This window comes from Anoplolepis gracilipes, chromosome 3 (assembly GCF_047496725.1).
Source record: "Anoplolepis gracilipes chromosome 3, ASM4749672v1, whole genome shotgun sequence".
Taxonomy (NCBI): Eukaryota; Metazoa; Arthropoda; class Insecta; order Hymenoptera; family Formicidae; genus Anoplolepis; species Anoplolepis gracilipes.
The window spans coordinates 10,617,903-10,639,719 of record NC_132972.1 but is presented as its reverse complement, the minus strand read 5'-3'; the positions used below and the strand labels follow the sequence as shown (position 1 = coordinate 10,639,719).

General features: G+C 28.5%; 1 protein-coding gene across 5 annotated transcripts in view; it reads right to left on the bottom strand.

The window, feature by feature from the left end:
• LOC140664241 (FH1/FH2 domain-containing protein 3-like) overlaps positions 1-21,817 on the bottom strand; it is a 162,719-nt gene that overhangs the window by 121,669 nt on the left and 19,233 nt on the right. For 4 of the 5 annotated variants that reach the window (XM_072889187.1, XM_072889185.1, XM_072889184.1 and 1 more), the window contains exons 7-9: positions 21,289-21,505; positions 20,730-20,829; positions 20,549-20,585 (exon numbers count right to left, since the gene is read on the bottom strand). In XM_072889187.1, coding sequence (XP_072745288.1) covers positions 20,549-20,585; positions 20,730-20,829; positions 21,289-21,505 — 354 coding nt within the window. Of the gene's footprint in view, positions 1-13,027; positions 13,402-17,339; positions 17,585-20,548; positions 20,586-20,729; positions 20,830-21,288; positions 21,506-21,817 lie in introns of those variants that run through there. The other variant, XM_072889188.1, reaches the window with a different exon arrangement.

Sequence of the window (21,817 nt, the reverse complement as noted above, 5' to 3'; positions counted from 1 at the left end):
TAATTTTTGTATGACATAAGAGTTCGTTATAAAATTGTAAATTAGCAAAATATGGATCAATAGATTTCACAGATGCATGGAAATACAAACATAGAGAGAAAGACTTTTTTAGATTTAATAAAATTTAGTTGAAAAAGAGCTGTTTATTTGAAGAAACTAATAATATTATTTGTTTTTTAAATAACATGTATCATATGATATTGTTCAATTCAACAAAATAATACTTTCTTCAGTCAATAAAAATAATGTTTCGTATGACACAATGTTGTTTGAATAAAATAAATAAATCCAAACAAATTATTCAAACAAATCGTTCTCTCTGTGAATGTTTTTATAAATACTAAAAGAAAATCTAATTTATAATACATATTTATTTCTTGTTTTAATAATACTAATTCTTTTAATAACCACTCAATTCAGCAAAATTTGTAATTAAATGTTAGTACTATTTTCTCTGAACAGCCTAAATTCGCGGATGATTCGTGCAGGAATTTAGTTACGTAGCGATTACGTAAATGTTTTCGAAACGCCTTCTTTCAAAATGTAAGCTGTGCCTCTCGGAAATGCTTCATGGAGAAGTGTACGTCCAAAAGAACTTTTAGTTTCATCTTACAACCACATTTAAAGTATTCGTGAAGCCGTGAAATTCAGAAATAGCAACTTTATTACCAGAAAATATTATTATATATAATGCGTTTGCATGTATTAATGAAATATCAAATCATCGTGTAGATTATGATTTTACAAATGTGCAAAAAAGGACAATTATAACAAAATTAAAATTCATAAAGTGATATGTAATAATCGCGTTTTTTTAAATTTCTACTTAATCATATAAAGCTATCCAAATATATTCATTAGTGAAAATATGAATGCAAATGTGGGCAAATATTTTCGAATACGTATATCATATTTTTAAAAAGCAATTGAATAGATAATATTAACCTATAAATTTTTGCCTCTTAAAAAACTTTAAATTTCTAAGAGGAAAATCGTAAGTTCGAAATAGATTTCAATATTGCAATAAATATACAAATAATATGAAATTTATTTGTTGATACTTCAATTACGTTTCTGCGTCTTGAAATGATATTTGAGAAAAGTATAGATAATGTTAACTGAACTTATATAAAGATGACTTATTTAGATTTTGTAAAGGCCAATTAATCGCTAATGTCAATTAACATTAATTTTAAATTGATTAACGTTTCAAGAATAATTTTTTATTATTTGTATAAATTAATATAAATAAAATTGTTGTTATAATATTTAAATGGTTATAAAATATAGAGAAAAAAATAGAGTAAATAATTCAGAGTCGATATAATTCAATTTTCGAACAATTCTGTCTTAATCGTCGCGAAAATAAAAAGAGTCTTATAAATCTAACTATGAGAAAAGAAATGTAATTAACTGCGAGTGTTGTATTGTCTAGCGAAAGCGTAGAAATGCTCTAAAGAATTCAACGATTTAAAGATGAGAAAAATGCTCGGAGCAAAATTGACAGATTTATAGCGTGATTATGTAAATGCAGTCGAAACACTGTTTCAAGTAATATCTTCCGGAAGTGCCGATTCGAAAGGAGTCATTGATCTCAAGATACCGTATAGCATCGCGCAAATAAGGTCGCAAACAGCCACGACGAAACGAACGCCACCCGAGTGCTTTGCACGAAAATCTGTAATTTGCAATCATTTGCGAAACGGTTCCCTCGACCGCATTTATTCTGATCGTAACCTGTCCATCATCTTCGCGTAGCCGTATCTCGTTCACTCTGTCGTCGCGATTCATGAATATTAATTCCTTACTCCCAAAATATATAAATTTAATGCCGTAACGCCTTTATCGCTCAGACGGTCGCACGGATCATCGCACTCGAAGACCTTTCTCGTCCCATCCCAGCAGTCTCTGCCCAACTTTTTGCTTTTTCTTTTTTTCCTTCTCCTGTATCTTGATATGGCTTGGAAACAATTCTTTTTAGCAATTGGAGCGAGAATTTTTGGCGACAATCATAAACGATCTAAGGTAAGGTCATCCCGAAAAAGTTTTTCTGACTCTTAAAGTTTTCCAATATCGATTCAACTTTGAATTAATGCAAATATAGGCTTATTATTTAAATAACAAAATTATGTATGCATGTTATCATTAATTTTAATCTTATTTTTTGAATAATTAAATAGATAAAATTGAAAAATGATCGTAATTTAAAATTTCATTAAAATTATTAAAATAAAATCTCACAAAATATAAATATTTAAAAAACTTAACTTTTTAGAAAATAATGTTTGTAATATCCATATTCTCCGTTAATTCAAACTGTCGAATTTTTTAAATTCTATAATCATTATAAAATTTAAAATTTGTAAAACACTACGGCTAAAATCTATAAAATATAAAATTGCAACACAGAATTTATAACAATCACGCAAAAGTTAAGATTTTACTAAATTTCACTTGAATAAACGAAACAAAAGTTTAATAGATTTTGTATGCCTCTATATTTAATTTAAAGAATAATTAAATAATATATTAAAAATATATACTTAAATAAAGTCTATTAAAAGAGTAATTCAAAAATAATTAAAAATAATTTTAAAAAGGTTGCAGCAAATCTTAAATATCTTCTGTATTTTATATAACTTAGAAAGTCAGCTATACAAACAATTTATGAAGCTTATGATTTTTATGGTGTTTAAGATCTATAAAATTGAGTAACAACGACAATATAAATGCGGTTTTAAAGTAATAAACGATCTTTTACCCTGCAGGTAATCTATCTATTTCATTTCTATCTAATCTGAATGCGATATCTTTTCGCGGAGAGACATTCAATCTCTAATCTGTTGTTTGACACAAGCCGGAAGATGAGAACGTACAACACGAAGATTTCATCCCGATCGTGGGCGTATCATCTCGTGCGACGGCGACGGCGCGTGGAATTATAAATTCGTTCCTCGTGTACACGGCATACCTTTAAAACAAATTCCAGCGCTCCGTCGAGAATTACGGCGCCGCTCGTGAATGAAACTGAACACTGTCGACGCAAGAGCGTTCGTGGCAGAATACAACAAAGAAGTCTATACCACTCTCCTCTTGCTTATAAGAGAGCTGCGAGAACCAGCTGACTGTAGCCAAAGAGATAGGAAGGTAGGTAGGTAGGTAGATAGGTAGGTAGGTAGGTAGGTAGGTAGGTAGGTAGGTAGGTAGGTAGGTAGGTAGGTGAGTTAGTAGGAAGGGACCGTCTATCTCATTGTCAGATGACTCTCAAATCTCAAACAGGGACGCAATACGAACAAAATGATTCTGTCAAAATTGTAAAAATCTGAACATCAAATACTGTGGAATCTGAGGAATGAATTGTTAATAATTGTTAATAATTATTAATAATTTGTAATTTTTTTCTTTCTTTCTCTCTCTTTTTCTCTTGTACAAAATATTATACAACAGTTTCCATATTCATAATATATAGTACATTATTAATGTATTCATAATACTCAAAACAAATTTAAAAGATTTTATATTTATACAGAGGTTACGCTATAAATTTTTTTATAGTCTGGCTAATAAAATTAATTAAGAAATTACAAGATATATTATTTAAATAAAATTATATAAATACGAATTTATCTTTTTTATAAATAAAAATAAATTCATTTTTATAAATAATATCTTATCTAACAATAAGTAATATTCATTAATTCCTACTATTTAGAATTTAATATACTAATATTCGACAATGATTTAAATAATAATCTTCAAGAGAAAAATGCATCAATCATAAGTCTGCAAACTTCTCAAATTTCGAAAAATATTTGCATTTGCTCTTGATCTATTTTAAAAATAATTGTGATATATATATCACTATGTATATAACTATGTTATTTTTGCTTTCTGTATGATAAAATTCTCTCTCTGTCAAAAAAATAAAAAATTCTATTTCTGAGGACCTGAGATTTATTTATTTGTGATGTGACTACAGTAAACAACATGCTAAACAACATGTAACATGTAATCTAAAATTTTATTTTTGCTAAATATATGACAGACATGTCATCTATCATCTAACAATATAAAGTTCTATTTTTGATATTTAAAAATACTTGTTTTTTTCAAATTAAATTCAAAACTACACTAAATAAATATGCAAATTATTTGAATTATTTATACGTTATAACCGTAACTAATTAAATATATCTTAATATATTTTTTTCAACATTGAGTAACGCAACCTCACATCTTTCAAATTTTTTAAAAAATTATAAATAAATTTTTGAAAATTATATTTTAAATAATATTCTACTTTTATATAATTGTACTTGTTAGTAATAAAAACATTTATTTATATTTGTATATTTATATTTTATTAAAATAAATATGCACAATAATAGTTTATCAAATGTTTATTAAAATTTGTTATAAACAAGAAACAGAAAAGAGAGAAAGAGAAGCAGGTTCTTCATAGAAACATATTGTAAACAAGATTGTAATAGGACAAATTTAAATAAATACGCGGAATCAAGTTGAGAAAGATGTGAGAGAGGGAGGAAGGGAGGGAGAGAACGAGAGAGAGAGAAAGAGAGAGAGAGAGAGAGATGTAACATGATGTAATACGAATATTGAAAAAACATATTATTTTCGACACAAATGGTTTATCTATTATATGATTTAACTATTATATTTCTTAAGTGTATTTCTATGGAAAATATATCAGAAATTATTACAAATTTCTTTATAACGAGAGAAAGACGTTACTCAATCGTTGTAAATAGATATACTTGTAGATACATAAATTCAAAGAGTACGCCTTCTTAAATGAATTATATTTTATGTATTAACATGCACACACACAACACACATAATCCACAGCTTCCCTGAATCTTTTATTAGTATTAATTATTAAACGTAATCCATAAAAATCTAAAATATCCTTAAGTAGTCTTTATATGCATATGCATTTTAATAAATTTCTCATTTTCATCTTTTCACATTATTTAAGTATTACAAAAAGTTGAATACTGTAAGATATATTTATTTAATTTTATAATAAAATATTAAAATAAATATTGGTAAAATATATATTTATATAAAAAAATTTTGATAAAAAAGTAAAACATTTTATAATCTATAAATATTAAATATATATTTTTCTTCATAAAATGAATTTTTAATAGTTTATTTTTATTCATTTTTGTTTTTAACATTAAGTAAAGCTTTGCGAAATCTTTTATTGGACACATTAATGAGTTACAGTTCTTTTGTAAGATTTACATTTTAATTTGATGAAAAGAATCGAAAACGTTATTTTATCACAAATTACTATTCCTTTGTTACCCTGAAAACTTTTCTGACTCGTTTCCGCATAGCGAAAAGTAAACGCAACATTCTTGTTCGTTTGCTTTCGGCAAGTTAACTTCTCAGGATACGTGCGAGCTCAGACTTCGGTGGCAAAACTAGGAAAAGCGGGCTATGAGAGAAGTTATTCACGTTTCACTCACGGGTTCAGATCCTACTAATGCAACTTTATTTGACGATTCCCGCGCCTAAGCAACTTAAAGTGGATATCTCGTTCTTTTTATTGCGTACTGTATTCTCTCCTATATTTTATCTTTATTTTGTTCCTTCCTAAAATATTTCGACTCTTTTCAATTTTTCTCTCTGTACATATATATATATATATATATATATTAGTGTAATGTTCCTTCCATCTTTATCATTTTTTCCTTATCTATGTCCGAGTTTTATTTCTTTCTATTTGCCGTCTTTCATTTTATGAACTTTTATATAAAAGACGCTAAGTGCTGTTATATATCAAAAATGAGAAAAAAGCTTCTTTTCTCTTGTAAGTAAAGAAATATACAAATTATATTTTATGCTTTCAAGATAATTTTCAACGAAAATAATCATTATTACCATATATACATATATAATATTTTAGGATTTTTCTCAAACGAATATAATCATTGACTCCAATTATTATGTGAATTAAAATTGTACAGATTGCACTGTGTATTATAAATAGAAGAATTTATACAATGTTAAAACTCTTTAACGATCTTCGAGCCACGTTCCCAAATGTGATCTGCAAATTGCCTCAGCTACAAGCCCGAACGATGTGATTAATTTTTCTGCAGCAGGCGTTGCGGTTACATTATATCGGCGGCACAGAATCGGTTATCAATGATACGTTCTGTTGAACTCCGATAATCTCAGTAGACTCGATACCGCAACGATACCAGAGCTCGTTTAAAAAAGCTTCATGTCCCCACGTGATTTATATTTTTTTCTTTGTGGTATCGTTATTCGATGGCATGACGACGACGGTGGTTGCACTTCGCAGTCCATTGGCGGTGGCGAAGGATAAGCCGCGCGGCCATAAAACCGAAATTTCTAAGGCTCTGAAGTGTAACGCCGCCCATAAATCGAAATCGTAACTCTCTCCATTACCATTCAATAGCGAGAAAAGAAAAAAAATAAATCGCGCAAGTTCAGGGCGCGATTTTCGTTCAAAAGAGTGCTCCGTTTCTCATAAAACTTTTTCCGCGCGTTTCTGTGACGTTAAGTGAAATAGCGAGAAGGAGATGGCCCGTAAAATTAATCGTCTAAATGTAAGGTGAAATGAGAAGAGACAATTTCGTACAATTTCGACAGCTGTTACGCATTAAAGTATGAATCGTTACCATTGGAACAATATTATTCCAATTGGTAATTTCTTAGGGATTACTTTCAAATCATTTCCAAAAATGCTTTTCAATAATATTTAATTTTTTCATTTCCTCTATATTATATGTAATTATATTTATAATTAAACCATTAGATATTAATAAAGGTTTAATTAGAGATTTATAAAAAAAAGGAATAAAAAATAAGATAAAAGAACATTAAGTTTTTAGAATGTATAGATTACATATGTGTAGTATCTTACATAGACGCACAATGAAATTGAGTATATATCTAAAATAAGTATATAACAATAAATTAGAAATTTGAGAATAATTCTCAGAAAATTAATAAATTTGTTTATTAAGTAAAGGCAGGTAAAAATGTCTTCAAATATTTGTTGACGACCAAAAATATAATTAAGAATTTTAATTATTTATATATTTGCAACACGACTAAAATGAATTTGAGTCTTTATCTCTCTTTTTGTACATTTCAAAATGTTATTTTATTTTACTGTAATTACGTTAATTAAAACATTAGCGCATCAACAATATTATTGAAAACATGATGTATTCTAGACACATTAAAAATTTACATGATTTAAAGCAAAATTTAAGTCTCGCGCTTATAAAAATGCTTAAATGGAATGATCAAACACACAGTTTAAAAGAGTAAAATTGAAGGATGAGAAGTAAAGGAGTTTACTCTTGCAAGAACTCGCCACTGTCCTCTCGAGATAACCGGTACCATCGACGAGAGATATCTATAGGTATATAATACCCAGGCCGTAAACGAACTTTTTATTCTTTCTCTGAGAGAGTAATGCTCTGAAATGTACCGTTACATCGGCGAACTGCCGAAGAAGGGTCCGAAGAGGGCCGGCAGACATTTCACGGGCCGTTCAAACCTTCAAGGTACAAGGAAGAGGATGCGAGAGAGAATTAAAGTGTTACACGGTCTCTACTTATATCACGTTGATTCGTTACACACGCCTGTTATTCAGTTAATCTTTCGTAATGACGTTCGTCGTGTCGTTATAATTTATCAAAATATCGATAGCCGATACCAGACATCTAAATTGATTTTTTCTTATTGTTTTATGAATGTGATATTATGTTATTATATATTAACTGAATTAATTTCAGAATAAAAATCTGTTTTTAACAAAGCGTTTATACTTTATTTTTATATTATATATACTTAAATAATGTATATCCTAAAAAATGTCATATTATATATAATATTATTGAATAAAAATATCGCGTACGATTTCTTGTATATATATGTTAGTATATTCCATGATTGAAAATTCTACTCTAAAAGTTCTACAAAAAGTTCTATGCGTAAAAATGAATAGAATATTAATTAAATAAATTATATCCGAGATACCGGACATATAAATACTGAAGTAAGATGCTCGTATCTCTGCGCTTCTATAATATTAAATTAATTGTGCATATGAGCGTCATTAATGCCTTTATTGAATTAAATGAATTTATGCACATATCACTACATTTATATGTTTTATATACTATATATATTTATATTTTATATATATGTGTGTGTGTGTGTGTGTGTGTGTGTGTGTGTGTATGGAAAATGTATGTATTCCATTGTACATATGCACAATTAATTTATTATTATTTATTAGAAGCTTGGAGATACGAACATCTTACTTCGGTAGTTGTATGTTTGATATCTTGGACGATATAATTTATTTAATTAATATTCTAATCGTTTTTACGCATAGAACTTTTTGTAGAACTATTAGAGTAGAATTTTCAAGCGTTTAAAATCTGATAAGAAATTCTAAAAAAAATCATCGGCGGACAAATTAAGACGCTGTGTGAACTTGACATCTCAGTTTGTCCCGAGTCATTTTTTTTTGTTTAATAATCAGAATTATTTGTTTAATCTATTAAAAACTCTAAAACTATTAAAAATAAAGCCGGAACTCAATTATTGAATTTCCACAAAGTAAGACAGTAGTTTCACACGGCTGACTGTTTACAATGTGAGAGTAAAATTATATATATGTATATACATATATCAAAAAGAGAATTTTTGAAAAAATTCCCTGAATTTCAATAAAATTCCACGAGATTTCCCTAATTTTTCCACATACAAAAGAAATCCCTGATAATTCAAGATTTTCCATGTTTTTCCAAGGAGAATTTATTCGTAATGCGATAATTACTGCATTGATATATTAATGATGTATTTTTTAATACTCTGATTATGTTATAAAAAAAATATATATTTATATATATTTTTTTTAAATATTTATATATACACATTTGCTACTAAAAGGTATTATAAAAGATTACGTATAGAAGATCATATATTCGCGTGAACTATTTCTTGCTGTTCTTCTTTGATGTTTTAGCAAAGTATAATATTATACATATATGTACGAGTATTATGTTTTACGAATATTTCAATTATTCAAATATTTTGATGCACAAACAAATATATAATCATTAATAAATAATAGAACAAATAGTTTGTATATCCTTATAGTATAAACATGCAAAAAGAGTCATTCATGCCTTATAAAAGAAATCCCTGAGAAAAATCTCTGAGAATTCTAGGTTTTTCATATTTTTTCAGGGAGTAGACACCCTGCTTAAAAAAAAGATTTAGTTTCTTATCCATAAATAACAATCTAATGATTATGTTTATCTATTTATAATAATTTGATTTTTAACGGCATAATTGTACCTTCAAGCAAAATTATATCAAGAAATTAAGTGCAACTAATTACAATTAGTAACAAAACTGTCGCTGATTACCGCTGCAATATAATCGTTCAAAACAAATTTTGCAAATACCACCAACTCGAAAGGATTGCATTGCTAGAACTATTCTGGAGAACGTTATGACAGGATAGCACAATTAGGTCAGAACATGCAGGAAGGTAGCCGGTTGAGGTTTAAGCTACATGATGCAATAGCATTTAGGTATACACATGGACAATAGTGGTAGCTTTGAAGGGACCGTCCCAGAAACGATAATAGAGCAAACAAAGGAGCCACGTGCTGCAATGTATGTATAACTATGCTAGACATGATGTCCTGTGAGATTTGCGTCTAATTTTAACAACATATTAGTTAGCAAATGTAATTTCCTCGACCAAAATTAATATTAAATATTTTGTTAAGTAAATCTGAGATAAAGTTTTTATTAAATTCATTTGAAATTATTTGAAATAATATTCTGCTTACACTTGAAGCTTAATATGTCAAAATATTACAATTGTTAAATAAAACTTTTGTTATAAATCTCAGTATAAGTGTTTTAACAAGAGATTATGTAAATCATAAGTTTGACGTAAATCTCAGAACACTGTGCAACATTACGTGTCTTTTGCTATCTAACTTATACAAAGGACAAGCATATCACATGCATTACGGAAGTTAAGATTGAGACTGAAAGATTATACTCTGTGTTCTCCAATTTCTCCAGTATTTCACAAATTATTTGCGGGCAAAATTACACGAACAACGTCGCGCTGCATAGTCTCACATTCATTGTTTCTTACTCCATTATTCGCAAATATATGTAACAAGTACTCTGTAATTAATGCAACATTAAGTGGAAGAAAGATTATAATTTCATATTTGCATAAGTATTCTTTATAATTATAAAAATATTTTTATGAATATAAAATTGCTTTTAATACAGCAATAAAAATTAAAAATTGTTAATATCTTATCTTTATCTATATAAAATTTATTTTTTATCACTTAATGAATTAAAGATAAGCATGCCAAAAATCAGAATAAAATATCAGATAAGGAAAATTTAATTTTTATACAAATTTCTCTTTTTTTTCATATTCTTTATTAAATTCTGCTTTGTAACTATGACTGCAATGTTCATTAAGTAATAAAAAACAAATATTATATGAGGTATTTAAATTTTCAATCTTTATTGCTATGTCAAAAGCAATTGTATACTCATAAAAATTCTTATAATCATAAGGAATACTTATGCAAATATGAAATTATAATCTTTCTTTAACTGCCGATAAATAATGTTCCAAGATAATATTCGACTAGAAAGACCATCCAAACGCAATTCATATAGAAGACGTGTGCAAAAATTATGATTTCCGATATAATACCAGAAGTATACTTTTCGATTGGACAATTTTAATAATGCCAATTTGTAGAGTTACTTTATAGCTGTTTTAACAAGCCAACGACTGTGCAGCTTCGATATCGGTAAACTCTTAATGTAATAAATTTTGAAGGATAAACCTAGTACGCGTTCTATAAGCGATGAATAAAACGTACTGGATAATAGCAAATTGTGTTCTCTACCTTCGCATTGCAAATTTATGTCTTTGAATTACATTGAAACCACTCTAGGATTTGAAAATGTAAGAACTTCTAAGTGTTAATAAATTGTGACGGTTCAATATAAATAATGCCATGTTAAATAGAAATATTTAGAAAATATTTTTAAGATATTTTATTATGTTAAGAGAAAAGATAGACCTAATACACACGAGAATGCTAAAGCATTTTTATAAATTACTTTTTTTAAATATTTCTAAATATATCGCTTTTAATTTAATAATTACAACTAGTTATTTGTATTGCTAGTTGAAAAATTACAACATCAATTTATACAACACTTTTAAAATATATAATTGCTTCTTCCGTTTATTTATTCTAATTTACATATAATTTTAATATATTCCATAAAAAAATTATTTATATATTTCATAAAGAAAGAAACTAGACAAAATTATTTTTTTATATCGTACAATGATTTTTAAAAAATCTCGATCTATTTTATATTATGTGTATAGTTTTTACAATTCACATATCATATGTGCGTAAAAATTATAAATACTTTCGCACATAAAATGTCGTGTACGATCTAATACAAAAAATCCTCCAATCCAAAATTTTATAATAAAACATCAGTCATAATGAACAAACATAAAGATCATAAAAATAAAGTAATCATAAAGATAAAGTTTAGAAAGGTGTAGAATATTCAATAGAATTCTGAATTCATGAGTTAATTGCAAAATTTATAACTGCACAAATGCATGTATCACAGCAAAGTAAAAAAGTAAAAACATTTTAAAAGCAATTTTATGTGTTCAAGAAACAAATGTATATATATATATATATATATATATATATATATATATATATATATATAACTTACTTGTATATGTAAAAAAAATTCATTTTGTTTTGAACTTTACATAACGTTATAATATTACATAATGTAGTGACAAAATACAGATGCACGATTTATATAAATAAAAGAATTTCCTAATTGATATAAATCTTTATGCAAATGTTATGCAAAATATGATAACATTATTATCACGCAAAATATAACGCTGTCAAAATAAATATATCTATAATAATCAAATAATAATAAAATAATAAAATAAATAATATTATTAAATTCAATTCATATTAGTACAATGAAATTCTACGATAACTGCAATCAATTCGTAAATAAAGTTTAATGGGTGCTGAACATTGTATTCTAAATCTAAATGATTAAAACCACAAACATTTTAAAAGTCCTTAGACGCTTTGCTACAGCAGACAGCTAATTAAATAATTTCAATGCGTATTATAAAACGGAATCTGTACGCAACATGTAAAGTTAATTACAATATAAAACCTATGATAAATGATATTTAATGAGAAATAATTTTAACTCTTCGATTACAATTTACATCTTTTTCTTTACAAACTTGTAATAAAATTTATGTTCTCAATATCTTGATTTGTATTCCCTTGAATAAGTTCTTCCTTAAGTAATCGAAAGACAAGGAAGAAGAAAAAGTGAAAAGTTTTATAGAACGAAAACTTAACTCATTAATACTAAGCGGCTGAATTAATACATGGACAATCTAATTAATTTCCAAAGCTTTTATCTATAACATTTGGATCCGAAAGTTACGAAATCAAAAGCAAACATCACATATACTTCGTGAGAAATATACAATTAAAATTTACAAAGTTTTAGTCTTAATTTTTCAAGAAGTTAAAAGTTTGAAATTTATTGTAAATTTTCTATGGTCTAATTGAATTTTTAATATCATGAAACTATTCTTTATAACTTCCTTTCTTGCATATATCTTACTTTCGACGATATTGGAGCGTAAAATTAAATGTATCGTAAATTGTGTTTTTAATTCTACTATTTTTGCATTAAAAAAAAAAACTCCTTTTTATAATTTTATATAACGCTAAAACACGTTCAAAGATTATCAAATTCTAAGAAAGATAATTATAAATATTTTTTTTTATGTATTTTCATCTCAGGCACTCGTTTAAGTCCTAGTTCATCGAAATATTAATAGACCGGGAAAATAATGACTTACCCTGTGTGGCGCCCGAAGAAGCCGATGCACGGCGGCGAGCTGGTTGATTAGCGGCAAGGTCGCGCTAAAGGTGTGATCGGGAGGATTAACATCCGGATAAAGGGTCGGATAACTGAACGGATCGACGTCGTTGAGATACTGCACTTGGCATGTGAAGAACATCTGGCGATACATTTCTTTCCGCCAGCGGGACCGGCCGGGAAATTGTTCGCAATTCTTCGTTCCTTCCCCCGAAAAAAAAGACATAAAATCCACCCCTCCCCCCCGCCCCCTTTCACGTGCGCACGACAATCGTGTGCGCACGCCGTGACGCACTCACGCGATGCACGAACCGGTTCGACGTACGGCCGATTTATTTCGATTCGATCTGTCGGCTGAAACGAAAAAATGTCCCTTTTTACTACCTGTGTTTTATTCGCTGCTGATTTTATTCGCTTGCCTTTAGTTTTCGCTGGAACCTCGAAGTGCGTTAATGTATGAGTGACAGATTGCTCGAAGTCTAAACGATTTGAGATTCCTTTCAAAAATTACTTCCTTAATATTAAAAAAAAAATACACATTTTTATATACATATATTTCTGAATATGCATAATATTATCAGTAATATTTTATCAGAATGAAGTTTCTTGACAAGAGCCAAATAATTTACAAATACCAAAAATAGTTTTTAGAATTACGAAAAATATCTGCATATTCGAAACTTCTTAATTGAAATTCAGATAAAGCATAACCGCAAAGCGAATATTTAAATATAGCTTATTCGAATTTTTTTACGTCCTTTTTATTATTTTACCTTTCTGTTGTAATTTCCTCAATTATTATTTTCGTCAAGAAAGATTACAATAACTTGTAACAACTCGTGTATTTGTCTAACTATAGATCCGTCTATCTACTTGTTTTCATTTTCCGAGTAATCTGCCAATCACAGAAAGATTTTCAGGCACGTAGGAACCATGACAGAAAGACCACATATCAAGTACCCGTGAAAGTGGTAACGTTAGAATCATAATAATCTAGGACTGCAGTTATCATCGTTAATGCAATCTGTAACCACTTCGTTTTCAGACGGTCATTGACCTTCAAGTTTCCTTTCACTCGCTTATCGATTTGTTAAGTCCAAGCAGAAAACCAGCAATTCTCATTCGTTCAAGGTTTCGTATTTAAAAAATTAAAAATTATGTATTTTCAGATATATCCTTTTTATTTACAAAGAATATAATATGAAAACATCAATATTTTTTTTTAATAACTTCTTAGTTAATAATTTTACTCCGTATTTAGGTGATTATATGATATAAATATATTTTATATTACTTAATTATTATTAATTTTTTCCTTTACATTTAAGTTTGCAAATAAATAATCTTTCGATAATTAAATTTTTTAGAATAATTAATTTAATAATTAAAAATATATTTTTCTCTTATTTTTTTCACTCTCAAAATAAAAAAAAAATTTGAATTGTCTTCAATTTAGATTATGTAAATATATCTTTGCAAAAAATATAACTAAAAATTATTTCAACTATAAAATGATTATCTAAATATTGGTACCATTCACACATCTGTTAGTAGACCTTACACAAAGTTCGACGTAGTGGAATGTTGTAGCTACTCGATGTAGTAGAAACTTGCTTGTACTTGATCGAACTTCAAAAATCTAAATCTCCAGCGCTACGATCTTCGCTGTAACATGTCGCGATTATACCGGGTGCGCGGGAAGAACTCGCTATAACTTATGAAAAAGCGCATCGCTATACCGGTTCTCACATGCTCACGTTATCATGTTACTATGCACTATTTCTAGTATGAAAATTTTACGTTGTAAAAGAAACAGTCTTTTTCTTTTAAATATACTAAAACGAAGAAAATATTGCTGTTGACCGCAAGTTAGGTTTCAGTTAAAGACTTCGCTACTATGTTACTTTACAAGTCAGTAATAATAATAAATTTGAGAATATAATATGGAAGCATTGTGGGTATCTTGCCATTTTTAATGAAATAAAGACTCGATAAAGGGAAGAATAAAATATGTATTACGAAAAAATTCAGAGTCGACATTTCAGTATTCTATATCCTTTTTAATCGAGTAATGAAAATCGAATTATACATTCTCGACGCCAATGTGCGACATAATCTTTATTCATGCATCATGGACTCCCTTACGACACCGTAGACTCGTAAGAAAATCGGCGCCAGGCGCAAAATAAAATCGCGAGCTGTCATTATTAGTACGTGCCGACCTGTCTCGTCTTTGCATTGTTCTTATTCACAAATGAATCAACTCTTCTTCGAAGAAAGAGACGAAGAAAGGACATGAAGAATGAGCGAGTGTGTGAGAGAAAGAGACCGAGGAGGAAACAAAGAAAGAGAAATGAACGAAAAAGAGAAAAACATATTGGAGAATAGGAAGAGAAAGAGAGAGAGAGAGAGTGTGAAGGGGGGATGTCGAGGAGAAGAGGGAGAGTTAGAAGGGAAAACGAGTCTGCGCCATACGAATATACGTGGTTGTGGTCGACGAAAGATTCATGATCAAGATGCAATCGCGATGCGAGATCAAACTCGCGAAGATTCCCAAACTCGCCTTGAATCAACAAATCTGCCTCTCGGACTGCCATGGTATGTTAGTTGCGTTTCCCGATACTTTTTGAAGTATTACATTTTGTATTTTTAGTACGCGTATACGGCATTCTTTAAATGTTTTCTTTCATAACGTCGAATCTCTAAAAATAACAAATAAATTTTTAAATATTTTGTTTTGAAATATCTTGTTGTTAGATTTATATTAATAATATATTTCGATGTTTTGGAACATCTCTAATACATTTAATTTTAATTTTAATTTTTTTCTTTTTCTTCTTTTTTCTAACATCTTTCATTATTAAATTGAAAATATTGAAATATTAGGGAATTGCCACTTAAGGCTACAGATCGCTAGAAGAAGATGATAAACGACTTTTCGAATCCAATAACGTGTCTGTTTCCAAGCGAGTTACACCGTCGACGATCACGCGAAAATTTCGCACAAGGCACAGCCGAAGGTGAACGACTGAAAAAAGTGTGATGGAGCAGTGAACGTGAAACCGGACCCTATCGTCTGTACGCGCTAACTAATCTCCGAAATAAATAACGTTCTTCAACATCAGAGCGATTGAACGGCAAAATCAATGTGTGACATTCTAGAAAATGACTGATTCAAACTCGTAAACCAACCATATCATATTCACGCGAAAATATTTCGATCAGATGAGCCGCGTTTATTGATATGTCAAGCGTAGTAAAGTCTAATAATAAGTACGTAATACGATACTAACGGTTTCAATGTTGTTGAGAATTGGACATTGAAACATTAAAATTATGATCAGCTTATTTACCTCTGTATCTCATTTTGGTTACAAATGTAAAGACATTGTTTATGTTGTGTTGAAATCTGTTTCAATCAGTTTATATATCGGAAAATAAAATATGTTTTATTATGTTTATTGTGACGAATCTCCAAACAATAATTTATATTTCTATATTCTCCATCTTTGTTAAGTAGTAAAAAGTCGATTATGTACATGTATTTCCATGAAACAGGTTACTGATATGTGACAACAATGACAAAAAATATTTATGAGCACGTGTACCTCGAAACATGAAATACATGCTTTGTAACGAAAATATCAGATTATATATCAAATATATTTCATATCAAACGTATTCGAATTTTACATTAAGTAAATATATATCTTTCTGTTTTCTTCTTACAATTAAACAACCTATGATATTCTTATTTATATATACATTTACACAGTATTTATTTCCACATTTACTGTTTAATTCTTTCAGGTATCAAATTAATGACAGAAAGCATATATTCAATCTCAACAATATTTTTTTTCAATAATTTTTAACAATATGAATTAAAAACACATATTATCTAGTTGAGTCTTTCAATTATATATCGTATATAATAATGTTTGAATAATCTTTCATATTTTCTTTATGATAACTGCAGTATTTGATAAGACGTTAGAAGGCTCCTTGATATATGTAATTCAAGAATTCGAAATATCAGATCAGGTTCCTACGTGCATTTTATCGTTTACTCACCCGCGGTTATCGAACATGCTCGACCGAAACTCGTCGAAATATCTGCGAGTGCCATTGAATTTTTATCGCTAACGCGCTGAGAGATCTCTACAAAGCGAGAACAAAAGGCGGGAAGGTTAGGCTCTCCTGGCCGCCCTGCGTCGCACGAGATGAAAGCGCGCGCGCTTTCAGGAGCAACCTTCAGAGCGCGGAGTCTGCGCGCGAGGGAGGGAACTCACCTTTTTGGTCTCGACACGCGCACTTCCGCCGCCCCGTCTCGATGAATGAAAACGCGCACCTCTTCCGCGCGTGCTGACTGGAAACGCACGTGCGCGAATCCGCGATCCACGAGGAAAACACCACGCGCGGAACCCGCGTAGGAGCAAAGAGGACGAATCGATGCGGCTCGAGTTAGTGCACGCGTACGTTTTACACCGCGACGCGCAACAACACACCTTACCTCGCGAACGGTCGTCGCGACACTGAACGGCGCCGCGGACACCTGTCGCCTTCGGTCGACGGTGTCGCCGCCGCGCGGCGGACCCTCTCTACCCCACCCGCGCTCACGTTCGTTTGCTGTGACACCCTGTGTCGCACCGGTTGAATTTAAACATGAGATTTTTAAAAACGAAATCCACGATTGTACAATTTACATATATCTTTAAAGTCGTTGAGAATTTGTATGTGATTTATATGTGATAAATGAATTATCATTTGTGTTTTTACAATTAAATAAGAAGTTTTATAAAGAATTTTTATAAAGAATTGTATAAAATATTGTTTAGTTATTTTATTTTTGTAATCTCCTTCTTATTTTCTTAATAGATTTTTTATTTTAATTTTTGGTGAAAAATATAATCGAAATATTCTCTTTCTCTTTCTTTCTTTTATGTACTTTATATAAATATAATAAGCTTTATACAGAGTATCTCATGCAAAGTTGTTGAAATTAATCAGCGGTTATTTTTAAACGCACATAGTAAGCAAGAAAAGTCAAATATCTCTTATAATAGAAAACATTTGGCAGCTTTATTTACATATAGACTAAAAACAGTTGGAAATATTTTTATTATTTCATAAACGTTTACAAAAAATACTAAAATGACACTCTTAATGATATATATTTGAAATATACATCAAAATTAAAACAGAAATCAAGTCTCTTTCAAAAAATATAAAAAACTTTACGTAACATCTCTTTTGAGATATCATTCAATGCTTTTATCATTCTGATAAATTTTCTTATTAGTTTAGGCTGTTGGAACATATATACCAGTAAGATTATCAATATTATCATTATTTCATATCTTTTATATATAAATATTTATTAAATAATAAAAATATCTCCAATTTCTATTTCCTCCCAAATTCTCTATTAAAAGATATTTTACTTTTTCTGCTTACTATTTACGTTTAAAAATGAAAGTTGATTACGTTTATCGACTTTCTATTAAACAGCCTATATATCTTTTTTATATAATTAAACTTTTATATACTTTATTTTAAAAAATATTCACATATTATTCATAGAGTGAATTTTAAAATTTAAAAAACCTACATTTAACTTATATAGACAGATATATTTAAATGTCCTACATTAAATAAGATTTTTTTAGTAATAAGAGCGCGTAATATCAATATATTTAAAGTTTACTATTAATTGCTATTATTTTTATAATATTATAATTAGTTTATGTTTATATATTTTATTATATGTATAATAAAATATTATAAAATTAGTAAATATATATAAAATATAATTATATGTAATAAAATAATTATACGTAACAAATATATAATCATAATTATATGTAAAAAATTATAACATTAGTAGTAACGGCTAAAGTAAAAATCAAAAACGATTAAAAAAGTTTCCATATAGGATAATAATCTATCGAAAAAAAACAGATACAGAGAATGATTGAAATAACAATTGTGCAATGAAAAAAATCATCAAACAGCGCAAATGACACGAAACTATAAGCACGATTATACATGTCGGCTGCATATACAAATGAATTCGTACAGAAAGAGAGAAGGGAGACCTCAAATAGCACAAAAGGGGTTGCTGAGCCTATTGAAACGTGATGGAGGGTTCATTGTAAAGAAGAATACTAAAGGTGCCAATTCATAATAGCGGCCAAATATGTGACTTTTGTATGACAATCAAGTGAAGTGTTCATTTAGTTACAAATCTTTTTGAGGATTCCATTTACATTGTAACATAAATTACGAATTAATTGCAAATTAAAATGTATATATATATATATATTAATTTGCAATTTATATATATATATATATATATACTTTTATATATATCTATTATATTTTCAGAATATTATCATATAATAAATATAGTAGCATATTATTAACAAAATATACGTAAAAAATACATTATAAAAAAGTTATTTTTAATTATTATTTTCTTATCACAGATAGACAGACTAATTATCTGTTTACGTACTATTCTAATGATTCACATAAATTATAATCTACTATAGTAAAACTGGATCTTGGAACATTAATAAAAACTACAACGACGTCACAGTGAGTAATTTAAGAGATGCAATACATGAAGAAGCAAGCACTCAACAAGCAAAACTCCTTTGTTGATTCTGCTTTGTGTGCAACACAAAAAAAGTGTAAAAGGATAGCAAGAAGCTCTTTCGTGCATCCCTCACGAGAAACAATAATGTCGCGCACACTTTCACATGTCTCATCCATTCTCTCGTAGATCTCTTTGTTAACAGACTTTTTTCAGTATAGTCTCAGTATAGCTTGTGCAGGTGCGACTATCAACAGAGATATCGAGTATGCAAAAGCAAGAATATTGAAATAATATGAATAAATACGTAATTTAAAAAGGAAGAGATATAAAAAGCGCGTATTCTCACTATTTTTAACACAAAACTTGTTAGCAAATTTGTTGTACCTATTCAACAGAATATCGTACTTTGAGTAATAAAAGTAACAAAAGTTGTTTTTACTGGTAACTTTATTATAAAAAAATTTTAATTCAAGTATATTCTTTTTATTTTCTTTTTTTAATGCTCACTTATTTTATAAAAGTTTAAATAAAAAAAACTAAAATTAAATAAAAACCTAAGTAAAAATTGACTAAAATATCTAAGAAACAGTACTATCATCAGTATACCAATATAAATTTAAAAAAGAGTATTTTTTAAATATTCACAAAAGAGACTACTATTCTTGTTAATTTAATTCTTATTTCATTACCATTTAACAAATTTTATTTGATACAGTTTAAAATTTTTAATCAATTTACTTTTTTAATCGTTTTCTGTTTACATTTTTAAATTTTATACTGTTATATTAATTTTTTTAACTTTTTGATACGTTTTCTATTTATATATAAACTTTTAATCAAATATAGTCAAATAAAAGCATTATAGACATTAACATACTGTAGTTCACATGGAAAACTTACCGGAATGTAGCCATCGGGTTGAATTCTCTTACTGTCGCTGAAAAAAGAAAAAAATAATCATATCCAATTATTATGTATAATTATTAAATTATATATATGTTATGTACATACAAGTATCAGATATGTATACAATTTACAAATATTCCTTAAATTTATACTGAATTATTATTATGAAACATACCGGTTTCTTCGTTGAATCACCGGTGTTTTCGGTGTGCTATCATGAATAATCACCTGAGTAGCATCTATTTCTTCACACTCTGAGCTGTTTTCAGAAGAATCTGCAATAACAGAAATACATTTATTTATTTATTTAAAATACTTCAGCATTTACATTACCTCTAATTTTATATTATTTAATTTATTACATAATGTAGAAATAGAAAAAGAAATTAATAAACGTAATCAATGAATCTCGTTTTATGTATAGAAGAATATAAATTCTATTATATATGTATTATGGAATACATATTTAAAGATTCAGTTTTATGCATATTTGCTATAGAGATCTTAATGCTTAATAGACATTCTCATTTCTCAAATAATATATATTGAACTTACTTTCTGCTCCACTATTATATCTTATATTATTTTATGTGATTGTGAACTATGTTTTAATATTATGATTGCATCAAGATTTAAACCCACTTTGTTGAACACAATTTGATACATCGGACAGATAGTAAGCTGGGTACGATAACATCGATCGCTAAGTGACACTAAATTCATTCTCGACTCACCCTCTTTGACAGGTTCCTGTTTACGAACACGGGACAGAACAGGACTGTGGCATAGGGCAGCTGTACCGAGTACATCATCGATGTCAGAGTGCTGACCAATGAACAATGGCAAGGTAGAAGGTCGTTTCCTTGGTGACAATCTTCGAGATGTCGGCACGTTGTCATAAGGTGAGGCCCGTCCTCCATAATTGTCAGGCGGGTCAGGTGGATTTTCGATCTGAAACAAGAATAATGAATTCAAACAATCTACAATAATCCCATGTGATAATTTCTGTAAAAATTTTAATAAATTGTTTGCCTTTTATATTTTTAATTGTATCTTATTTTTCAAAATAAAAATGATAAATGCAGACATGAAATATATTGTTATGTGTCTCCATAACATTTTTATATTATTTTTAATACGTAATGATAATAATAATATATATAATATGTATAATATATATAATGAAATAATTACTGATACTAATATATAAAATAATTAAATTCAATGATAAATGCTATATTATTTACACAATTCACATTATTC